This window comes from Eptatretus burgeri, chromosome 1 (assembly GCF_056783735.1).
Source record: "Eptatretus burgeri isolate ZD-2024b chromosome 1, Ebu_testis_v1, whole genome shotgun sequence".
NCBI classification, from domain to species: Eukaryota; Metazoa; Chordata; class Myxini; order Myxiniformes; family Myxinidae; genus Eptatretus; species Eptatretus burgeri.
The window spans coordinates 84,610,152-84,634,653 of record NC_140961.1 but is presented as its reverse complement, the minus strand read 5'-3'; the positions used below and the strand labels follow the sequence as shown (position 1 = coordinate 84,634,653).

Genomic DNA, 24,502 nt, shown 5'->3' with positions numbered 1-24,502 from the left:
CCAAGTCACCAATTTATTTCAGCTTTGCCACAAATGGACCTTCATGTAACTTTAATGCAAAGGGCTGGCAGGATATCCGAGAGATATATGAGCCGTCCAATATGAGTCCGAATCTCGGCCCGGCTATAAACTGTCATCCTTGTGTTTCACATGAACGGCGATGGTGATGCATCAACGTGTGCGCCGTCCCTCATAGGTACTTGAAGCCGGAGGGGCCCATCTGCCAGCACTGCTCATTGGTGGACGTGAAAGATCCCACGATATCTTTCATGAAGAGTCAGCAAGTTGTCGCCGACACCTTGAATTTTTTATTTCAATTTCCTGCCCAAATCGCCTTCAGTCAAACGTTGAGCCTACGTAGCCGGTTCATGAAAGATTTGGGCCAAAAACCTTCCGTCCCCCAACCCTACAAGAAGCTGGGAATAATAGGGTCGTTAAAGGAATACTATAAAGGTCCACTTATCGTGCAGATCTCAGGCTTCCTGTATTAGTAATAATAATCCATATTCTATATAATATATTGAAACGGAAGACCAAGAAGGAATCCGACAACATAAAGAGCAAAGATGGAGTCATCAGGATGAACCTGGGTAGGATTCAGGTTTCAGCCATTACTCCTCTAGCCTCAAACCATTCCAGACGAAGCCAAGTGAGTCTTAAGGAAACATTTCTGCAAGAATTCACTTCTCCTAAGAGAGCCAGATAACGAATGAGAGGAATAGAGTAAAAGATGAAAGAGAAGAAAAAGCAAGAATTAGAATGAATCAAGAGAATTGTTAAAAAAATATTTAGAAACAAGTATGAAAGGAACAAAGAACAAAGATGTCGGGAAGAACCCAGAGAGATAGATTTCAGTAGATACTCCCCAGGATCAAACGTAGCAACATGTACAAGCTACCAGAGGTCCAGAGGTACAGTATGTGTGCTGTATGTACTGTATGTTGTATCATCATCTACTCCTCCGAGAGGATTTGACCAAGGAAGCTGAAACTTTCAGAGATTCATGAGGGCACCCTCAGGTTGTGAAAGTGCAAGTTTCATTTGATTCCATCAAGTTTTGAAAAATGTTGTTGTTTTTTTTTCACCCATCTTGGAATTTTCTTCCTGGGGAGGGGGTGGGTGTAGTTGGAATTATCCAAGCTATATAACCACAATGTATTACATATGCACATAAGCAGTACAAGTTTTTGTTTAATATACTTAACTTGGGTTATTTTTTATTTTTTGGGAGCGTTTGAAGCAGCGTTCTATTGCGTATACACCACTCAAACAAAGGGACGTGTCAGAAGAACGTGTCGCACACTTGGACCATGATCAACTGTAGGACGGGTTCTCCGCTATGGCATGACTTATCATAAATCAGAAATATAACAAGATGACCCTCCTGGCCACTCTCTTGGGTGCTTCTACTAATATGAAAGATAATAATAATAATAATAATAATAATAATAACATTCTGAATTGTACAATTTATGTTTAACAGTGAATGTCCTGCCTAAAGCTATACCTATTAATTTATGCCCTCTTGTATGGAAATATATCAAAATTTATGAGGGATTATTTCCAACACGAATATAATGTTGAAAGGATTATACAAAATGGACAACATTACCTCATTAAAATAGTTATTGCTTTGAAATAGCTTTTTATGCCTCCGTTGATGAAGCCGCCGGTGGCATGTTTTTGGGTTGTCCGTCCATCCGTACATCTGTACATCTGTCCATGCTAATTTATTTTCTGTTTTCTCTGCAACTTCTTTTCGGAGTGACATAAAATTTTCACCATAGGTGCGAGTACTCATGTATAATGTTTTAATGATAATTATGATGTCATAGGTCACATGGTTTATCCGCTGTGTTGGAAAAAAGGAAAAACTTTGGACCTATGTATCTCCAAAACCGCTCCATCGAAGAAATTGAAACTTGGCACGTGTCAAGTACTCCTCATGGGGAATAAGTATGTCCAGAGAGACAAAAACACAGTCTGGACATAAACACCACCCAGACACGTTTGGAGACAAACACCGCCCGGATGTGTCTGGAGACAAACACTGTCTGCAAGCATCCAGAGACAAACACCACCCAGATGCATCTAGAGACAGCACCCGTCTGGACATAAACACCGCCCAGACATGTTCGGAAACAAACACTGCTTGAATACGCCCGGAGCCAAGCTGTCCAGAGACAAAAACCATACAGACGATTCTGAAGACGAACTCCCGTCTGGACATAAACTCTGCCCAGACACGTTCTGAAGACAAACACTGCCCATACATGTCCAGAGATAAACACAGTCCAGACATAAACATCGCCAGGCCATGTAGGAAGGCAAGCTGTCTGGAGACAAACATCACTTGGACACATCCGGAGACAAACTCCCATCTCGAGACAAACTCCTCTTCAGACATAAACAACGCCTGGACGCGTTCAGAGACAAACACTGCCTGGACACGACTGGAGACAAACACCACCTGGACGTAACCACCATCCAGACATGTATAGAGATAACCACCATCTCCACATAACCACCGACTGGGTACGTCCAAAGACATAGAAAGAGGAGGAGAGAGGAGGGTGCTGCACTGTATTAGGAAGAGGGAGAGCGAGAGAGCGAGAGAGAGCGAGAGAGCGAGAGAGCGAGAGAGCGAGAGAGCGAGAGAGCGAGAGAGCGAGAGAGCGAGAGAGCGAGAGAGCGAGAGAGCGAGAGAGAGAGAGAGAGAGAGAGAGAGAGAGAGAGAGAGAGAGAGAGAGAGAGAGAGAGAGAGAGAGAGAGAGAGAGAGAGAGAGAGAGAGAGAGAGAGAGAGAGAGAGATAGCAGGAGAGATATCAGAAAGAATATGTTATGCTTTATGAACAACACACACACCTCGGGCGAAGCCAGGCTGAGGCAGACGAGGAAGTTGCCTCGTCGCTCATTTCCTGAAATATGATCTGGCCTGAGCCCTCTGGCCATTTGAGCTCCCTGGAGAGTAAACTATCAAAGCTACCCGGCAGTGCTCTGAATACTGTTATCTCCACTCCTATCACAATACCTAAATAGGACAATACCCCCCACCCCCCCCCCCCCGACAGTGACTGAACAACCCTCCTCCCAGTACACTGATCTCATGAGGCACCAGCTCGTGCACTTGGCTCTGTCATTGTGATTGAATGATGACAGAACATGTGGGGTTGGGCGTGGTGAGAGTCATTGCATTTTATGAATGAACATTGACATTTTAAAATTTTGAGCATTGAAATTAGCCAAGAATAGGTTTCTGGGCATCAAAAATGCATTGGCTTCTGGGGGCCTTGAGTGGCCCCCAGACCCCTCACCGTGATCGATAGCTTCGTGTCGTTGGCGCTCGCAACGCTGCGCAACGTGCACCGTCACATCAACCAAGTTCACCTCTTTTCGCCTCATCGCTTTTGGACCTCTGGCTACACCCTTGTGCGCGCGCACACACACACACACACACACACACACACACACACACACACACACACACACACACACACACACACACACACACACACACACACACACACACACACACACACACACACATTTATTAGTGGAGATAATAATATAAACCACTCGTACCTTTTGGTTCATTTGTATTATTTCTGAATTATTAAATCACAAAATGTCAGCTTTTGGTCCGTTTTCACTTTGCGCACATCGGATGACGTCATTTGGAGTTCCAAACACAGAAATATCACGTGTGCTGTAATACCTTTGTCACCCGAATTGTAAGGATGTCTGAAGCTATCAAATAAATATTCAGTACCGATTCATCGTTGCATGCTAAATTACGTTAAGACGTGCATGAGAAATATCCGTGTACGTTCGCACACCACGGTATCTGCGCTGCACTTATGTGTACCCTACATTTACTGAACAAAAGATTGTGCGAGTTTAAAAGTTCACAACATTTATCATGGGAAATGAGTACTACGCAAACACACACACACACACACACACACACACACACACACACACACACACACACACACACACACACACACACACACACACACACACACACACACACACACACACACACACACACACACATACACACACACACATACACATACATACACACACACACACACACACACACACACACACACACACATACACACACACACATACACACACACACACATACACATACATACACACACACACACACACACACACACACACACACACACATACACATACATACACACACACACACACACATATACACACACATACACACCCACACATACACACACATACATACACACCCACACATACACACACATACACATACACACACATACACATACATACACACACACACACACACACACACACACACACATACACACACACACATACACACACACACACATACACATACATACACACACACACACACACACACACACACACACACACACATTGCTGGAATTATAGAGAGATGACGCCCAGGTGCATGACCCAAGCGTTATCCTCTCCAAATCAGCAGCCAACGAGCCAGCTGTGCAGCCTATCACTCACGGCTCAAGGTAACCAACCATAGGTTGGTAACCTCAACCTTGGGTGCCATCATTTGTGAATATGCGACTGTATACATGATCCATGAAATGCTAACAAGGCCTTCTGCGCATGATGAGGATATGAGGATGAGGGACGTGATGAGGGACAAAGATGTCGGGAAGAACCCGGGCAGAGAGATAACAAGATGAGGGACGTGAATGTGTGTGAATGTGTGTGTGTGTGTGTGTGTGTGTGTGTGTGTGTGTGTGTGTGTGTGTGTGTGTGTGTGTGTGTGTGTGTGTGTGTGTGTGTGTGTGTGTGTTCACACTGACCTGGTTCTGCTCGACAGCGACACTTTTACTTTTAACCTGCCCTGTTACTAGTGTGAAATCTGTGATTCAAATCGTAATAAAAAAAAACAACAATTTTCAGCATTTAGACGAAAGAGTGGCAATTTAAAAATGGTTAACTATAATTGATGTGTTTCTCAATGAAAATCTGACACACAAAAATATAGGAAATACGAGAACTATTCGTGGATGAGAGGTATTCAGTTCCTACAATTCCGTGTTAACACAAGCTAGAGAAGCAGGAGACAGCCCTCACAGCCCACACCCTCATCCCCCTCCTCGCAAGCATGATTTGTAGTAAATATCATCACTTTGAACTTACCCTGTGTATTGACAAGACCCAGATATGATCCTCCCCGCGGTGTTAAGAAGCAACCAAACCAGATAGTCTCTCCCTCTGGGAAATCTGCCCGACTGACTGTTGGTAACGATGGCATAATCTTTTAAATTGCGGACGTCCATTAAATAAATCATCAAGCTTGCCATGTTCACACGAGCTAATCCACCAAGATTCAGATATCCACTCACTGGCAGTGATGGTCGAAGGTTTTGGTAGATCGCGCCTGTCCACAAACCTACGGGCCTTGCAACCATCCACACTGCCTCGGGAGTTCTCAGTACGAGGATCTGCAATATATCAGCGTCTTTACGCGAGTTCAGAAAGTTTTCCAACTAAGTCGTTGTATGGAGGCACACTCCTTTCTCGCTGGAACATTTCCAAGTATTTTCGGCTTCTTTTATAAGCTTTATGAGCCATTTCAGGTAACAGTCCTTATCTCGCACACACTGTATACGTTCCTCCGCCCTGGTGATCTCATTGCCAGGGGATTTTGCTCATGTGTGCCAAGCATTCCTGGGTGGAATACATCATTTCAAAAGTCCCGTATTAGTCTTGAGGATTTTCCAGAGAGGCAGAGAGGTCATTAGTGTATCGTCTCAGAAATATGAGAGGATCCAGCACCTTATCCCAAAGGAGGGCAGCCTTCAAGGGAAGATGAGTAAAAAGAATGCCATCCAAAACAAAGTGACTCTTGTGTAAATGGGGAAAAACTTCAATAAGAAAAAGACGACCCCCGATGCCATCGGAAAACATCTTCGTGACCAGGCACATAAACACGTGTGGAAGTTTCCAGCAAGGCTATCGTGACTTATCTTGAGGTTCAGGACATCCATCCATTGGTAAATTAGCTAAAGGAGTAAGTCAATGCTGGAATGGCCAGGATAGACACGAAACTGGGGTCCGTCAATGATTTCATCTCATTATTGATAATTAGCCACGAGGTGATTGGTGTGGAGTTCAGAGGATCCTTCTTGGAACCCTTCTTTCGGTTGAATTGGAGTGACATTTGCAAGTTTTCACAAAGCAGGAAGGCAAACTTCTGAGAATGATCCACAGAAAAGCAAAGAAAGAGGAGAAGCCAGAACCGAGGCACAATTTTTTGAAGATGAGATGCCGATCCCAACTGGGCTAGTTGTACGGTGACATATGAGGGGTGAAGTTCATCCATGAACCTCTCCGTGTTTACAGGTGAGAAGCTCACTTGCTAGTGTGTAAAGCAGTGTGTCCAGAGTGTGGAGATAGAACAGGGAGAAGAAGGAAAGGGAACCTCGTCTTTTATTTGTAGTATTGATCAAAAACATAATTGAAGCAAAACTAAATTCCTGGTGGAATAACACGGGCTATTGAGAATGAAACGATGTCTGTATTCAAGAGGGAATTTTCAAAATTTCACCTTCATTGGTAAGTCTTCACTTAATCAGGCATTTTCTTTGCAAAATCGAACATACATGTGAATCTTATAAGACTGTTTATATGATCCTTCTATATGGATTATGCAATGCTGCATTTGAGCCTGGAGAGTAACTGCTGAAATGTCTCTGCCCGGGTTCTTCCCGACATCTTTGTTCCTTTCACACTGATTTCTATTTTTTTTTCACAATTCTCTTTATTCATTCCAATTCTTGCTTTTTCATCTCTTTAATCTATTTCTCTCTTTTGTTATCTGTCTAAGGAGAAGTGAATTCTTGCAGAAAGTTTTCTGTAAGACTCACTTGACTATGCCTGGATGGGTTTGAGGGTTGTGGAGCAGCAGCTGAAACGCGAATCCTATCCTGGTTCCTCCTGAAGACTCCATCTTTGCTCTTGACTTCTTCGGGTTCCATTAAGATGACACCAATGCAGTATTTGGTCTTCCGTTTGAGTATGTGTGTTCCCCCAGGATTGAGTTTGCCAGAAAGATATATTTTGCATAAAAAGACATTGGATTGATCAACAAGAGAAATAATAAATTCCACGAGACATTATGATCAGTTGTTTTTTTTGTACACATAGACGAGGCTCATGGATGACATCGTCCTAGTACATTGAATGGATCAGGACGCAACAGGACAAAATGAACAGCAAAGAGAGGGGGGGGGAGAGAATACAAACAGCAGAGCCGAAGACCAAGACAGAGGGAGGTGGACAAACAACGCGTGTGGGGAGGAATGGGGGGCAGGAGAGGATGTATGGGGTGGACAAGATGGATGCAGAAAGAAACTCTCCAGAGGGAAAACTGGAAATTTGGAAGGAGGAGGGATTGTTGTGGGGTGGCGGGTTAACGAAGGTTAAAAAAAAAAGATCATGGTCTTGGATGGAGGATGATCTGAGATGGTGGTGAACAGCTGTCTTGAAGACCTGGAGGAAGAATGAGATGAAAGAGGATGTGGAATTTGGTTTCACAGTTGGGGAAAAAGAGGAACAAATGAGTGGAGGTGAGCAGTGATATGGAATTTAGGTAGTTTCACCAGAAGGTGGTTGATGGTGGACCATGTGCACCCTGCAGAAGCCTAGCGGGGGACAAATCACAGAAAGAGCAGAGGGTACAAGACCAGGAAGGAGGCGGTAGAAGACAGTGAGATCTCTGACCTGTCGGTGATGCCAAACGGATAGGTCCATATCCTCAGCTTCATCGTGGGAGATGCCAATAATCTTAAAGGACTTGATTTCCATGGCATCAATCTGAGAAAGATGTGAGGCAGGGGAGCCAGCCACAGGGGAGAGCAGCCAGCTTTCGAGGCCAAGTTTGAAATGTGGTTTTCCCAAGAAATATCATGGCTGATAATGACACCCAGGAGTTTGAATGATTGAACTCCTCAAGTGTATTGTTCAGAAAGTAAATTGGAGGGTTTGCCAAATGGTCTTTTCGTGGAGAGATAGTGAATGTGTGAGCTCATTTATCAGGATTGGAAGACATATTCCAAGTGCTTCACCAGTTTGTGATCTTTTTCAATGTCTAAAGAGAGGGGAGAGGCTGCAGCCTGCCTGTCTTTCGGATGAGGGGCGTCACAGAAGAAGATGGAGTCATCAGTAAATAATTAAAGGGGATTTCCCAGATAGTCAGAGAGATCATTTATGAAGATCAGGAATAGGACTGGAACCTGAACACTGCTTTGAGGCACTCCAGCTTTAACAAGGAGAGGTGATGAAAGGATTCCATTGGGTGCCACACATTACCTAAATGCATGTAGGAAATCAGTAAGCCATGTGTGGAGTTGGCCTTACATACCATAGGCAGAGAGGTTTTTTTTCTTTTTGGTAAACACTGTCGAGGCTCATATGAGAGCGAACACACAATGCACAACAAGGGGGCAGGACACAAGAGGGGCGAGAGAGAGAAGGACAAAACAGTGCGGAACAGGGACATTAGATCTGTGGAAGGGAGAGGGATGGGGGCAGGGAACACGTGGTTTACAAGATGGACATGACAGGAACTTTCAGGACCTTACACGAAAGGGGACTTTCAAGAAGGAAAGCAGGGAATTTGATGGAGGTGGGTTTGGGGTGGATTAACGGGGGTAGAAAAGATCGAGGTTTTGGATGGGGGAAGATATGAGGTGGTGGTGAACAACTGTTTTGAAGGCCTGGAGCAAAGACTGGGATTAAAGAGAGTGTGGGAAAGGTGGAAAAAAGAGGAATGAAAGAGTGAAGGTGAGCAGTGATTTTGGTAGTTTTACCAGGAGGTTGTTGGTGGACTTTGAGCACCCTGTGGAAATATGTGGGCGACATACCTCAGACAGAGCAGGTGGGGGGGGGGGGTCAGACCAGAGAGGAGACAGTAGAAGACAGAACGACCACCGACCTGCCTGCGGTGAGAGAGTGAAAGGCCCAAAGACTCAGCCTCACCACGGGAGATGCCAATGATCCTAAATGCCTTGGTTTCCACAGCGTGAAGCCGAGAAAGGTGAGAGGCAGGAGCACCAGTCCAGAGGGGAGAGCAGTACTCCATCAGGCTGCAGATGAAAGCTTTGTCTGTGACCACAACCTTTATCACCCATGATGTACCAAAGTTTGTTAACAGCATTAAAAAAAATCCATAGGTATTTACTTTTTTCTCCATTATATATTTTGTGGATCATCCATGCCTGCCAGTGGTTCCATGGTTATCTTATCTAGCTGCTACCAGGTGAGCACCATGGGGTATTGCCCCTATGTTTTATGTAATGCAGTGATTGTTGGCGGATTTCCAAACAGATGGAAGATGATCTTGTGATCATCGTCTCTGTCTAGTCTCACTCGTTAACTTTGGCGCTTCCAGTCTGCTGCCCACCAACCATCTCAAACTCCTTTTTTCATGCTGTGGTACATCTGTGAGCTGGTTGTTGTTTTCCTGCTTCCCCTTTATCTGACTTTGTGTCTGTTGACACTTCGCCCCCTGTTCTGCTCTTCACGGAGCCTTAAAACTTGTATAAAAAGCGTATGACAATTTAAATCGATTCCTCTCGATTGTTTTGCATTTATGACATTTGCTGATGTAGTTGTTGCAATATTGCAGATTTTGATTGAGTTGGTGCATTCACAATCTCAACCACCAAATACAGCAATTATCAGATGCATCTCATTAGCCAGCAATAGCAGCAAAATTGGAGGGGTCGTTGTGTTTGGGTCGTCCCCAGGGCGATGCACGTTTCTTGTTGTAGTTGTAGTAGTCGTTGTAATCGGAGTAGTAGCAGCAGCATGATCACAGGCAGTTCTCTCAAACAAGCCGGCAGCACAGACAGCCGATTGATCTCCATGGAGCGACCCACGGATCCTCGTCAAGGGGTGTTCTGTGGTTGATGTTGTGTGTCTTTTACCAAAATCCGTGTTCGTGTGTGTGTGTGTGTGTGTGTGTGTGTGTGTGTGTGTGTGTGTGTGTGTGTGTGTGTGTGTGTGTGTGTGTGTGTGTGTCTCCTCGCATCCTCTCTTTGGCCTTTGGCAAAAGGTCAACAACTTAGGTGGTATTTCTAAAATCCTCAATTTTCATCTGATTGACTAAAATTTGTGGAGGAGTTGCATATCAGGTTTCTGAATTCAACGGCCAATTAGTTTTGAGGTCAACATTGGCCAAAAGGTCAACATAGGCCGAATTTCTAAAATTGTCAATCATAATCCGATTGATTTGAAATTTGAAGAGAAGTTGCATATTTGGTCATTGAATTCAACCACCAATTATTTTTGAGGTCAAATTTGTTTTATGGGTTTTGCAAGGATCGTGCTCTGCACGACGTCTTCTTGTTTTGTCTGTTCGTGTGCAGGACATCTCAAAAAGTTGTGGACGGATTCGGATGAAATTTGGTGGACAGGTTGGGTGTGTGACAAGGACAACTTGGTTAGATATTGGTGATGATCCACATCCCGATCCGGATCGGGCTACTGTAACTTTTTTAAGCAATTCTTCGCCATTGAGAGATCGGGACAACAACGATTTGATATCTTAAAAATGTACTGGGCCCGATGTGTTCTTGTGAATGAAGCATTGCGTGGTGGTGGTCGGAGCTCCACCGAGTGCCCTTCTAGTTTGTCATGTCATTAAACAGACACTTTGAAAGAACTATCGTTATACTATCGATGCATTATTTAACCCTTTGCAGCCAGAAACACAACAGTAGGCAGATATTATATAACAATATGTTAATGTGTGCAATCTTCCTCGAGTACAGACAAAAAGTAGTGAAAGGAGTAAATGTGAGTTTTTCGTTGTTTCCACTCATATCACCTTGAAGCAATCATTAAACAACCAATGGATATCACACTCGTGAATTGGCCGTCATCTTATAAATGGCACGAAATCGTCCGAAGAAAGACATCTTGTACTCGAACAAACAGTTATTTCTGTCGGTGTTATCAAAGATTAGATTGTGGACATCAATTTTATCTTCCACAAGCGCAACCACATTTTGGAGATGTGTCCGCCCCAAAGCGCGGTTCGGGACGTTGTGTTGCGAGGATGGTACCTCCTCCTACCATCACACTCCACTCCTCCTACCATCACACTCCACTCCTCCTACCATCACACTCCTACCATCACACTCGTCCTACCATCACACTCGTCCTACCATCACACTCCACTCCTCCTACCATCACACTCCACTCCTCCTACCATCACACTCCACTCCTCCTACCATCACACTCCACTCCTCCTACCATCACACTTCCCTCCTCCTACCATCACACTCCACTCCTCCTACCATCACACTCCACTCCTCCTACCATCACACTCCACTCCTCCTACCATCACACTCCTCCTACCATCACACTCCTCCTACCATCACACTCCTCCTACCATCACACTCCTCCTACCATCACACTCCTCCTTCGGGCCTCCAAGTCTTCCCGCCGCCCGTCCCGCCTTCTCGTCCCCTCCCCAGCGCTGCCCGCGCCTCGTTTGTTCGTCGTGCTTTCTCCCTGTGACATGACGCTCGACTGCTAGCTTTGCTCCCTGCCGGGGATCTTCCATGGGTCCGTGGACTCCGGGTCGGGGCTCAGCGCGCCTCGCCCGCCGCTGGACTCGGTGGTCTCCGTGAAGCCGCGGGTCGGGCCGGACGGTCCAGAGCTTGTCCGCAACATGGCAGCCGGCGGGCTGCGCCGACAACGATGAGTCCGTCGCAGCGATGGCCCCCATCTTCGACGGTGGGTCTCGAGCACGGTTACCTTGGTCTCGCGGAACTGGGTGGTAGTTGTGATGGTGTGAAGATGGCCAGCTTTGGTGCTGGGTGTAATCGCGGTCCCCAGGGACGAATCGCCGGGCTGGGCACCTCTTTCACCCTCTTTGTGCCGCCGCGACGCTCCGTGGGCGAAAAATAAACCTCGAGCTTGGTGTATGGGGAAAACCCTCGCACTGGCAATCTGGGACTCCGGGGGAACTTTTAACACGGCCTCGCACCTCCTCGCACCTTGTCCCCTCACGTCCTCTCCTCCTCGCACTTTCGCCCCTCATCGCAACTCCTCGCATCTCCTCACACCTTGTCCCCTCACGTCCTCTACCCCTCGCACTTTCGCCCCTCGTGACCTCTCCCCTCACATCGACTCGCATCCTCTCCTCCTCGCATCCTCTCCCCTCGCACCCTCTCTCTCCCCTCGCACCCTCTCTCTCCCCTCGCACCCTCTCTCTCCCCTCGCACCCTCTCTCTCCCCTCGCACCCTCTCTCTCCTCCTCGCATCCTCTCCCCTCGCATCCTTCCTCTCTCCTCCCACTTTCTCGCTCCCCTCACATCTTCTCTCCTCACTCCCTCTCTCCTCGCACCCTCTCTCTCTCCTCGCACCCTCTCCCTCACTTCCTCTCGCCTCACTCTTCCCTCTCTCCTCGCACTTTCTCTCTCCTCTCGCAACCTCTTTCCTCGCACCCTCTCTCTCCTCGCATCCTCTCTCTCCCATCTCTACCTGCACCCTCTTTCCTTGCACCCTCTCCCCTCACATCCTCTCTCTCCTCTCACCCACCCTCTTTCCTCACATCCTCTCTCACCCCTCACATCCTCTCTCCTCACACCCTCTATTCTCGCATACTCTCTCTCCTCTCACCCTCTCACCTCGCTCCTCTCTCCTCGCATCCTCTCTCTCCCCTCATATCCTCTCCCCTCCTTCCCTCTCTCCTCGCTCCTCTCCTCGCATCCTCTCTTCTCACACCCTCTTTCCCTCCATCCTCTCCCCTTGCACCCTCTCCCCTCGCATCCTCTCTCCCCTCTCATTCTCTCTCCTCACACCCTCTCTCCTCGCATCCTCTCTCTCCCCTCACTCCCTCTCTCCTCGCAACCTCTCCCTTAGCTCCCTCTCTCGCATCCACTATTCTCACACCCTCTCTCCCTGCACCCTCTCTCTTCTCACACCCTCTCTCACACCCTCTCTCCCTGCACCCTCTATCTCGCTCCCTCTCTCCTCGCATCCTCTCTCTCTCCCCTCGCATCCTCTCTCCTCGCATCCTCTCTCTCCCCTCCCTTCCTCTCCCCTCCCTTCCTCTCCTCCTCACTGTTGTCGAGAGTGTTACTGTAGTGATGGTGATGTCGAGAGTGTGAGTGTAGTGATGGTGATGTCAAGAGTGTAACTGTAACAATGGTAATATCAAGCATGTTAGTGTAGTGATGGTGATGTCGAGAGTGTAACTGTAGCGATGGTGATGTCGAGAGTGTTAGTGTAGTGATGGTGATGTCGAGAGTGTTACTGTAGCGATGGTGATGTTGAGTGTTAGTGTAGTGATGGTGATGTCGAGTGTTACTGTAGCGATGGTGATGTCGAGAATGTTACTGTAGCGATGGTGATGTCGAGAGTGTAACTGTAGTGATGGTGATGTCGAGAGTGTTAGTGTAGTGATGGTGATGTCGAGAGTGTTACAGTAGTGATGGTGATGTCGAGAGTGTTACTGTAGCGATGGTGATGTCGAGAGTGTTATTGTAGTGATGGTGATGTCGAGAGTGTTAGTGTAGTGATGGTGATGTCGAGAGTGTTACTGTAGTGATGGTGATGTCGAGAGTGTTAGTGTAGTGATGGTGATGTCGAGAGTGTTATTGTAGTGATGGTGATGTCGAGAGTTAGTGTAGTGATGGTGATGTCGAGAGTGTTACTGTAGCGATGGTGATGTCGAGAATGTTACTGTAGTGATGGTGATGTCGAGAGTGTAACTGTAGTGATGGTGATGTCGAGAGTGTTAGTGTAGTGATGGTGATGTCGAGAGTGTTAGTGTAGTGATGGTGATGTCGAGAGTGTTACTGTAGTGATGGTGATGTCGAGAGTGTTAGTGTAGTGATGGTGATGTCGAGAGTGTTATTGTAGTGATGGTGATGTCGAGAGTTAGTGTAGTGATGGTGATGTCGAGAGTGTTACTGTAGCGATGGTGATGTCGAGAATGTTACTGTAGTGATGGTGATGTCGAGAGTGTAACTGTAGTGATGGTGATGTCGAGAGTGTTATTGTAGTGATGGTGATGTCGAGAGTGTTACTGTAGTGATGGTGATGTCGAGAGTGTTAGTGTAGTGATGGTGATGTCGAGAGTGTTACTGTAGTGATGGTGATGTCGAGAGTGTTAGTGTAGTGATGGTGATGTCGAGAGTGTAACTGTAGTGATGGTGATGTCGAGAGTGTTAGTGTAGTGATGGTGATGTCGAGAGTGTTATTGTAGTGATGGTGATGTCGAGAGTTAGTGTAGTGATGGTGATGTCGAGAGTGTTACTGTAGCGATGGTGATGTCGAGAATGTTACTGTAGTGATGGTGATGTCGAGAGTGTAACTGTAGTGATGGTGATGCCGAGAGTGTTAGTGTAGTGATGGTGATGTCGAGAGTGTTACTGTAGCGATGGTGATGTTGAGAGTGTTAGTGTAGTGATGGTGATGTCGAGAGTGTTACTGTAGTGATGGTGATGTCGAGAGTGTTACTGTAGTGATGGTGATGTCGAGAGTGTAACTGTAGTGATGGTGATGTCGAGAGTGTTAGTGTAGCGATGGTGATGTCGAGAGTGTAACTGTAGTGATGGTGATGTCGAGAGTGTTAGTGTAGTGATGGTGATGTCGAGAGTGTTACTGTAGTGATGGTGATGTCGAGAGTGTTAGTGTAGTGATGGTGATGTCGAGAGTGTTACTGTAGTGATGGTGATGTCGAGAGTGTTAGTGTAGTGATGGTGATGTCGAGAGTGTTACTGTAGTGATGGTGATGTCGAGAGTGTTAGTGTAGTGATGGTGATGTCGAGAGTGTTACTGTAGTGATGGTGATGTCGAGAGTGTTAGTGTAGTGATGGTGATGTCGAGAGTGTTATTGTAGTGATGGTGATGTCGAGAGTGTTAGTGTAGTGATGGTGATGTCGAGAGTGTTACTGTAGTGATGGTGATGTCGAGAGTGTTAGTGTAGTGATGGTGATGTCGAGAGTGTTACTGTAGCGATGGTGATGTCGAGAGTGTTAGTGTAGTGATGGTGATGTCGAGAGTGTAACTGTAATGATGGTGATGTCGAGTGTTACTGTAGCGATGGTGATGTCGAGAGTGTTACTGAAGCGATGGTGATGTCGAGAGTGTAACTGTAGCGATGGTGATGTCGAGAGTGTTAGTGTAGTTATGGTAATGTCAAGAGTGTTACTGTAGTGATGGTGATGTCGACAGTGTTAGTGTAGTGATGGTGATGTCGAGAGTGTTACTGTAGCGATGGTGATGTCGAGAGTGTAACTGTAGCGATGGTGATGTCGAGAGTGTAACTGTAGCGATGGTGATGTCGAGAGTGTAACTGTAGCGATGGTGATGTCGCGTGTTACTGTAGTGATGGTGATGTCGAGAGTGTTAGTGTAGCGATGGTGATGTCGCGTGTTACTGTAGCGATGGTGATGTCGAGAGTGTAACTGTAGCGATGGTGATGTCGAGAGTGTAACTGTAGTGATGGTGATGTCGAGAGTGTTACTGTAGCGATGGTGATGTCGAGAGTGTAACTGTAGTGATGGTGATGTCGAGAGTGTAACTGTAGTGATGGTGATGTCGAGAGTGTTACTGTAGCGATGGTGATGTCGAGAGTGTAACCGTAGTGATGGTGTTGTTTAAGAGTACGGTATTACTGTCTTGGTGGTGTCGCTTGGAGTGTTACTGTAGTGATGGTGATGTCAAGAGTGTTAGTGTAGTGATGGTGATGTCGAGAGTGTTATTGTAGTGATGGTGATGTCGAGAGTGTTAGTGTAGTGATGGTGATGTCGAGAGTGTTAGTGTAGTGATGGTGATGTCGAGAGTGTTATTGTAGTGATGGTGATGTCGAGAGTGTTAGTGTAGTGATGGTGATGTCGAGAGTGTTACTGTCGTGATGGTGATGTCGAGAGTGTTTCTGTAGCGATGGTGATGTCGAGAGTGTTCCTGAAGCGATGGTGATGTCGAGAGTGTAACTGTAGCGATGGTGATGTCGAGAGTGTTTCTGTAGCGATGGTGATGTCGCGTGTTACTGTAGCGATGGTGATGTCGAGAGTGCAACTGTAGCGATGGTGTTGTTGAAGAGTGTTACTCAAGTGATGGTGTTGTCAACAGTGTTATTGTGGAGATGGTGTTGACATGGACTGCCACTTTTGAGATGGTGTTGTTGAAGAGTGTTACTCTCGTGATCGTGTTGTCGAGAGTGTTGCTGTAGAGATGGTGTTGTTTAAGAGTACGGTATTACTGTCTTGGTGGTGTCGCTTGGAGTGTTACTGTTGCAACATGAACACATGCCCGACCATGCACCAACCACCTGCAGATTGCAAACTATGGTAATAAAAATCTCTTGTGCACAACTTCACCTTTTATTTTTACGTGATGTCGACATCACCATCACTACAGTAACACTCTCGACATCACCCTTTTATTTTTAATTCTGCATTTATTTCCCCAAATTGTTTTAGCAACTTCACCACGTGGTGTTGTTAATTTTTTATATTTTCTGGTGAATTACGCAATTCCCATACGAGTATGCAGGTGATGGGGCCTGTTGGTCAATAATGTACTATCCTGACCTTTGTCAGTTAAAATATTGTGTCCAGTCTGGACTCAGAACCCAGGAGGACAAATTTGGTGATCTCTGTGCAAATCCACCCATCCATTTTTTCTTTTACTGGATCGTTTGAGGGTGTTCAATGTCCCTTGGCTTTGTAGTGTTTAAATCCATATCCTTCTTGGTTGACGTGCTCCATTGGAATTTATTGTCGGAATTGCTTTGATATGCTGACGGTTTTTGTCTCGTTACTTCCTTTTGGTAGACTTGTTGTATTAAGTATGGGAAGTCAAAGTTTTTTTTGTTACTTTCCATGCACGTCTCAGGTGTACGGACCAGAGAACTGCTCAGCCATGGGGAGAAAGGGATAATGAGAGAAAATTGGCTAACTTACACAGGAGGGCATTTTTAGAAGTGGAGTTACTGTATGAACCCATGAGGATTATGAGAGAAAAGTCGATTGAAGAAGAACTGTATTCGTTCCATGGTCTTTTGTAAACAAGGAAAAGATCTGCATGAGTTGTGACGTATACAGAGTTCAAAAGGAAGGACTTTCATGGATGGAGGAGGGGAACAAAGACGATAAAAAGGAACAAAATGAGTGTGGGGTATGTGAAGCTCTGGAGCTGGGAAGAAACACAGAGGCATGAGTTGGTCAAGATAGCATCGAGCAGCAGGAAATGAGCAAGAGATACCAAGTGTGATTGGAACAACTTCTAAAATAAGCAAGAAAAGAAGAAACGGGCAGCAAGGAAAACTAACGAAGACCCGAAGCAGTTATGGCTATAACATGGGAAAGCCCCAGATTGTAGGTAATGGATCATCCTTTGAGTCAATTAATTATTTAGCCCAAAACTAGCTATGGTTGGGCTTATTATCCATGAAGGCTACACGTTGTATGTTTCTTTCTTTGGCATTTGTTTATCTCCAATCAAAGATGGAACAAGCTTTTTAAAATTTGTGAAGTACTGAACGTGCTCACACAGTTTGTAGTTGATATGCTCGGAATCTGGCGCACGACCTGGGTGCTGGCTGGTACTCATTTCTGCTGAGGTTCACCTCCACTGTGTGTTAGTTTCTGCTTTCCTCAAATGGACACCATTTCAGTTGTATCTCTTTTTGACCCAAAGTTGACACTGTGCGGCATTTTTTTGTGACTTCATTATTTGGCTTCAGCAATTCTTTTATTTATAATTGTTCGCTCTACTGATCTTCAACTTGTTATCCCTGCTTGTCCCTGGAAGAATGACAGAGCCAATTGTAATCTGCTCGTGTGTCAATGAGTGTGTGAGTCCGCATGAAGATTTAGTTTTATACAGATTGTTCTTTCTCAGATTTACTAATCTATAAAACCCAGTGAGGCTCTGTATTGTTAAGATGGTGTTGACATGGAGCAGTACCATTTTATAGTATTTGACACATGCACACACACACACACACACACACACACACACACACACACCAGATAACGTGCGACCCCAAACTGTGAGTGGTGAAATGCGGGTACCGCATTCCGTACAGCCCTTGCTGTATGGCACCAGGAAGGAGAAGTGCCAACCCACACTTCTCTGTCGTAATCCACACTTCAGCGTCATGCTGAAAGTTAATTTCTGTCTCAATTTCAGCTTTATTGTAGAGGGCAGCAAGCTTTCCTCAAGGATTTTTCTGTATTTTGATCCATACATTTTCCCTTCGATCCTGACAAGTGCTGCAGTCCCTGCTGCTGAGAAACATCCTCATAACATGATGCTGCCACCACCATGCTTCACAAGAGGGATGGTGTTCTTTGGGTGTTGTGCTGTGTTGGGTTTCCTCCAAATGTAAACCAAACAAAGGCTGTCCGAACAAACAAAACTTCTGATAATATCTTCTATCTTTGTTGTCGGATGTTAAGTGACCATCTTTTTGGCAATGCATGTGGATATAAGCTGACTGTATTTGTCTGTGCTCTATCCTCCAAATTCTGAGCATCAGGAGAGGAGTACCATTTTAAAAGCCTTCGATGTGACTCAACCGTGGTCACAATTAAACATCCGTGCTCCTAAACTCAGAGCGGACGCTCTAACCACAACACTACTGAGTCGGTTAATTTGTTAAATAGTAAAATATATATATATATATATATATATATATATATATATATATATATATATATATATATATATATATTTTGGCGTCCATTATCAGTTATAAAATACACACGTGATATTAACGTACTAGTTTTAGCAAATGTGGGCAATAGGTGGTGACCTCCATTGATGTTTCCATTTTTGGAGGTTCATTGAAGTTAAATTTGCTGATTAATGCTGCATTATTTTTCGTACATGGCTGTCGAGTGAAAAATTAAATAAAGATCAAATATATCAATGCTCAGTTCTTGAAATTCGATTTTTGTTTCAAAAAATGTTTTTTTTTTTCTTTTGACTGTATTTTGGATTAATGGTATAAAAATTATTCAGACAAATCAAGGAGATTAATCAAACCACTTGTCTGCTGAATTGAAAGTGTACTTCATTTTCTTGTCAACATAATTTGCAATTCAATAACAACGATAAAGCATCTGGAAATGCAAAGCCTGTCTGCGTCAGCTTTGTATTCGGACTTCTTCTTCTTCCATGTGCTAAACATGATGAAAACAGCCAATAATTAATAAACAAATTAATAAATCCGCTTCTTTGTATGTAATGTTGACCTTTGAGAAAATGATTAAATTGGCTCCATATTCTCTTTAGTCATCAAATGGAAGACCGAATACTGCATTGGAGTCATCATAGGCAACCCGAATAAACAAACAGTAAAGGTGGAGTCATCAAGGAGGAACCTGGATAGGATTCGGGTTTCAGCCGCGACTCCGCAACCCTCAATCCCATCCAGGCACAGCCAAGTGAACCTCCCAGAAAACTTTCTGCAACAATTCACTTCTCCTTAGACAAATAGATAAGGAAAGAGTGGAATAAAGAAAAAGCAAGTATTCGAATGAATAAAGAGAAATGTGAAAAAGTGGAAAGAAATGTGAAACGAACAAAGAACAAAGATGTTAGGAAGAACCCGGATAGATCATTTTCAGCAGTTACTCTCCAGCCTCAAATGCAGCAACAAGTACAAGCTACCAGAAGTGTGTTAAAATTTGAAGCTCTTTAAAATTTGATGGCAATAGCTCAAATGGTAATAAGTTACGGCCCGGACAGACACACAAACACCCACACACACAGACACACATAAATTATTACAAAATCCCATCTCCCGTTGTGCGGGTGATGGGATAACAATGTATCTTTTTTGTTGGTTTGCAGCTCACTCGAACATGACAAAAATATTAATATTCATATACACTGCTGAAATTGCAATTTATCATTGATGGTCCATCTCTATTTTATTTTCTCCCACATTGAAGGCATGGCCTCACAAGTGCAAGTCTTCTCACCGCACGTCAACTCCCAAGCCGGGGCCTTCTGCAGTGTGAAAAAGCTGAAAGTGGAAGCCGCACCTTACACATGCCATGACAGACCACGGCGCCGTAACTATGGCCTCCCAGATGACCCGCCTTCTTTCCAACCGTTGGTTGGACTGGCATTGCCAATAGGGCCGTACGAGCAGACGGTGATCGTGCCCTCAGGTGGGCCGCTCATGGTAGCTGCAACAGCACCCGGCCCGAGTCCTCACTCACTGGGTGCACCGGGGTCCCATCAGAACCTCATGCGCAGGAGCACAGTGAGCTTGCTAGACACGTACCAGAAATGTGGTCTCAAAAGAAAGAGTGAAGAGGTGGAAGCAACAGGTGGCAGCGTGCAGCTGCTTGACGATTCGGCACCAGCAATGCCACGAGAAGCGGGCGTGAGTGGGGCAGCAGCCCCCACGGCAGCCTCCAAAACGAGTGGGGTTGGCTCAGAGGGAGATTATCAACTCGTACAGCATGAGGTGTTGCGCTCTATGACCAACACCTATGAGGTTCTGGAGTTCCTGGGACGAGGAACGTTTGGGCAGGTAGTGAAATGCTGGAAGCATGGCACAAGCGAGATAGTTGCGATCAAAATCCTGAAGAACCACCCATCATATGCACGACAGGGCCAGATTGAGGTGGGAATTCTTGCTCGCCTCAGCACAGAAAGCTCTGGTGACTACAACTTTGTGCAGGCTTATGAATGTTTCCAGCACAAGAACCACACCTGCCTTGTTTTTGAGATGCTCGAACAGAACCTCTACGACTTTCTCAAGCAGAACAGCTTTAATCCATTGCCCCTCAAGTATATCCGACCCGTGCTCCAGCAAGTTGCCACAGCTCTAATGAAACTCAAGAGTCTGGGCCTCATTCATGCTGACCTGAAGCCCGAAAACATCATGCTAGTGGACCCTGTGCGGCAGCCCTTTCGCGTCAAGGTCATCGATTTTGGCTCGGCCTCACATGTCTCAAAAGCTGTTTGCTCCACTTACCTGCAGTCTCGTTATTACAGGTGAGAGAACACCTGAACTTCCATGTGTTCTTCCTTTTAACAATGTATTGTTTAAATCTGTGGTAGTGAGGGATACTTTGATTGATATGAATACAATTGTTCATTTGAAAGTTGAACAGCATTTGCAATTCATGTTGGTTCCTGGAAATATGTTTGTTGGTTGTTTTTACTCTTTGTTATTTATTTTTTAAATGAAAATTTCATGGAAGAAACATTTCCTATTTCCAAAGCATGCAGTGTGTTAAAGGTCTCTTTACCATGAAAGAAATGTCAAATTCAATTTCAAAAGTCATTGCTGGAACCAGAAAGAAACAATCCTCAGTTTAACAGTACCTACCTCATTTAATTTATTAATTTCATAAGAGGTCATTATTATTATTATTATTATTATTATTATTATTATTTTTCTCTTGACTGGTTTATTAATATCCCATTCGATATAATATAATGATGGGATGAGTCATCAGTTTGATGGATCTCGTGTTAACACGTGACGTGCTAAAGCACCTGGGTGCATGTTTTTGTTTATAGTGTAGGAGGTTGTGCCGACACAACAACCACACTCTGAGATAACAAGCAGTGCTACCTGATGTCAATGGATATCTGAGAAGAGCAGACCACTCGCTACTTACACTTTAGACAGAATTTGTTCAGTGTCCCGGTGATCCTTGCTCTGTCGAAAGACACCATGGGATTTTTAACGTCCATCAACTAATATAGCAGACGGGTCCCTCAAACGATTGTCCAACCTCGGGATAGTGCCCTAAATGTTGAAATGCCCTGCCTGCGAAACACCAGTCTGACGGTTCATAATTGCATCAGGACAGCTCAAGATAAGTGCACCCTACCCCTGCCTGCATTGTCATGTCAGATATTGAAAACATAGGAATAGCCTTTTTGGCGATAGCACTGTCTCGAGCATACTGTTGAGAACGATACAAGTTATTGCCTAATCATCAAAAATCTCAGAACTACATAGTGAAGAACTTATTGTTTCATTTGCAGCCTGTGACTGCTGATTGCATCATTGCTGGGAGCACAGCTGTGCCGCTGATGCAGTGCCCCCTGTTACCAGTATGCTTGTACTCGTTTTGCCAATCTCGGAAAGTTGACAGGCCGAATCAACCCACCTGGTGTTATTTAACGGGACGACAGGAGCTCAAACTCAAGACCCGAAGATCTTAAGCCAGGCACCTTAGCCGTTAAGCCAACACCTGGGGTATTGTGGAAAAAGCAAAAGCACTATGACGTCAAGGTTTTTGTCTAAAGAAGAGCAGCTCACACAGGGTTTGCTTCTATCATGGACATAATCCTTTTGTGCCAAGGTTGAACCCAAGTCCAGGCACCTTGTTGATGAATGCATTGTTGAATATGATTATCATGTGACTTCCACTCCTCGTTTATCAAACCATTCTCCTGCAGAGATAAATGTGTGAGAAAGTAAACGACATCGTTGGCAAAGCTGTCAACAGAAAGGTAGCTCCAGCCAGTCATGACATGTCATGGTAGAAGGGATCCTCGAAACTGGCAACCAATATACTGTATGTTGCCAATGGAAGCTTGGCATGTTTTCTGTCCTCTGCCCTGTGAAGGCAGAACATTACTGTCTGAGTGGCAAGATTTGCGACATTCTTCTGGCACCACGATGTGGTAAGTTGGTTTTCTGCTCTGCAGTTGTCCCGTTCTGCTCAAGGAAATGCGGCTGCTCTCAGGATCAGGTAGGTCGATCACCATTGCACGGTCTGAAAATGTTGGGTTTTTTTCTGTGTAAATAAGGATAAGCAGCGACTGCAGTGGTGTAATCATTCATTTTGTTTTGAAATTTTGTGCTGCAGCCACTGCAGACTAAGATGGATGTGATAAAGAGCCTGCCTGGTTGCTTGCTACCAGAACTTGCTTATTTAAAATAGCATATGTGAGGGTGATGGTGGGTGGTGGGATGGGGAGGGGGGGGGCTTGGTGGAGTGGGAAATGGGTTGAGCTTCTTTTCTGGAAATGAGGTTTTGTGTAATGCAGTGCAGCTACACAGCATGAATGAGAATACACTCAAATGGTATAACTGCTTAATCCACTCATTACAAAGGCCTATTATATTGGCTTAACTATTACTTATTTATCCTTGTATGCAGGCAACCTTCCTTTAGGAAAGCAACATGGTTTGGCATTCATCAGCAGATGAAAGGGTAGTTTGGAAAATTTGTTTATTGGACTACTTTCTCATCGGCTCTTTCCCAACTTGTATTGGCAGAAGCCAAGAGGATTGACACACAGAAGTGCTTTTGAGACCATCTCACTTATTAATCACTATGTATTTGTACGCTTGCCATAGAAGATTCATCCACATTGATTAATTGGACACCTGGGTGGTTGACTGGTCTTCCCACAGACTCGTATTATCCTGGCCATACTTCTCACACGTTATTTGGCAGCAAACACCATCAATTGCTCACTGTTCCACAGCACATCCCTGTAAATAAACTTGATAATCTTATAATTGCCTCTCCAGCTCAGCTTCAACAATGAGTAAGGGTGTTATTGACAGTAGTGGATATTACTAACTACATTTGTTCAGGCATTATTACTCAATGGTGGAAACGGGTCATTTTGCTTATCGTGGAGTTGGATCCATTGTTGGACTTTCCGTTCAGGTGTCACATGACAATTTGCAGTCACATGTCCAAAAAAACCCTGAGATTTTTGCACATGTTTATGTACACCAAACACGTGACTCAGTGTTACATGCATTAGCACACTGATGGTGTAAATTAATTGGCTTGTAATTTCTTCCAAGTGTTTTAGCATGTTGTCTAAGACATACTATACTGAATAATTGAAGAAAAACAATAAAGTACTGCACATAAAAATATATAATTAACATATTTTGAATTTCTTTTTTTTACCGTCAGGTTCATTACATGGTGATATATGCATGTGCAAATTTTCAAGTTCATCGGACCATAAATGGCCGGACCCAGTCAGGGAAAGCTCAAAATCACCCAGTTCAGTTAGGGTTAATATAAATAACAACAATAATAATAATTATAATAATAATAATAACGAGATGGTATTCATAGAATACTTACCCTACACAGTCATGAGAAGGACTTGGTGTGAGCCAACCCTTCTGGCAGCAAATTTGGACTGAAAAAAAAAATTAAATTCAAATCAAATGGAAGACCAAATAAAATAGATCCTGCATTGGAGTCATCAGAAGGACCCCGAACAAGCAAAAAGCAAAGATGAAGTCATCAGGAGGAACCTGGATAGGAGTCGGGTTTCAGCTGCTGCCCCTCTACCCTGAAACCCATCCATGTACAGCCAAGTGAGCCTTATGCAAAAATAATAATAATAATGATAATCATTATTCTGAGTAACGTGGCACGGCAAAAGCGTCCGCAGAGAGTGAACAATTCACTCAGAATGATGAAGCACAGTTCTGCTATCGATAATGGTCGCTCGGCAAGTGGCT

General features: G+C 44.8%; 1 protein-coding gene and 1 long non-coding RNA gene across 3 annotated transcripts in view; one reads left to right on the top strand and one right to left on the bottom strand.

Moving 5' to 3' along the window:
- Positions 1-21,788, bottom strand: LOC147034883 (uncharacterized). The gene is made up of 3 exons (XR_015060667.1): positions 21,666-21,788; positions 3,315-3,426; positions 1-1,104 (listed from the first exon to the last, which is right to left on the bottom strand). It is a non-coding gene; the product is annotated as an uncharacterized LOC147034883 (long non-coding RNA).
- LOC147034882 (homeodomain-interacting protein kinase 2-like) overlaps positions 11,448-24,502 on the top strand; it is a 123,094-nt gene continuing 110,039 nt past the window's right edge. For both annotated transcript variants that reach the window (XM_085890547.1, XM_085890539.1), the window contains exons 1-2: positions 11,448-11,793; positions 19,977-21,033. In XM_085890547.1, the coding sequence (XP_085746673.1) occupies positions 11,775-11,793; positions 19,977-21,033 (1,076 nt within the window). In that variant the 5' untranslated portion in view covers positions 11,448-11,774. The remainder of the gene's footprint in view (positions 11,794-19,976; positions 21,034-24,502) is intronic.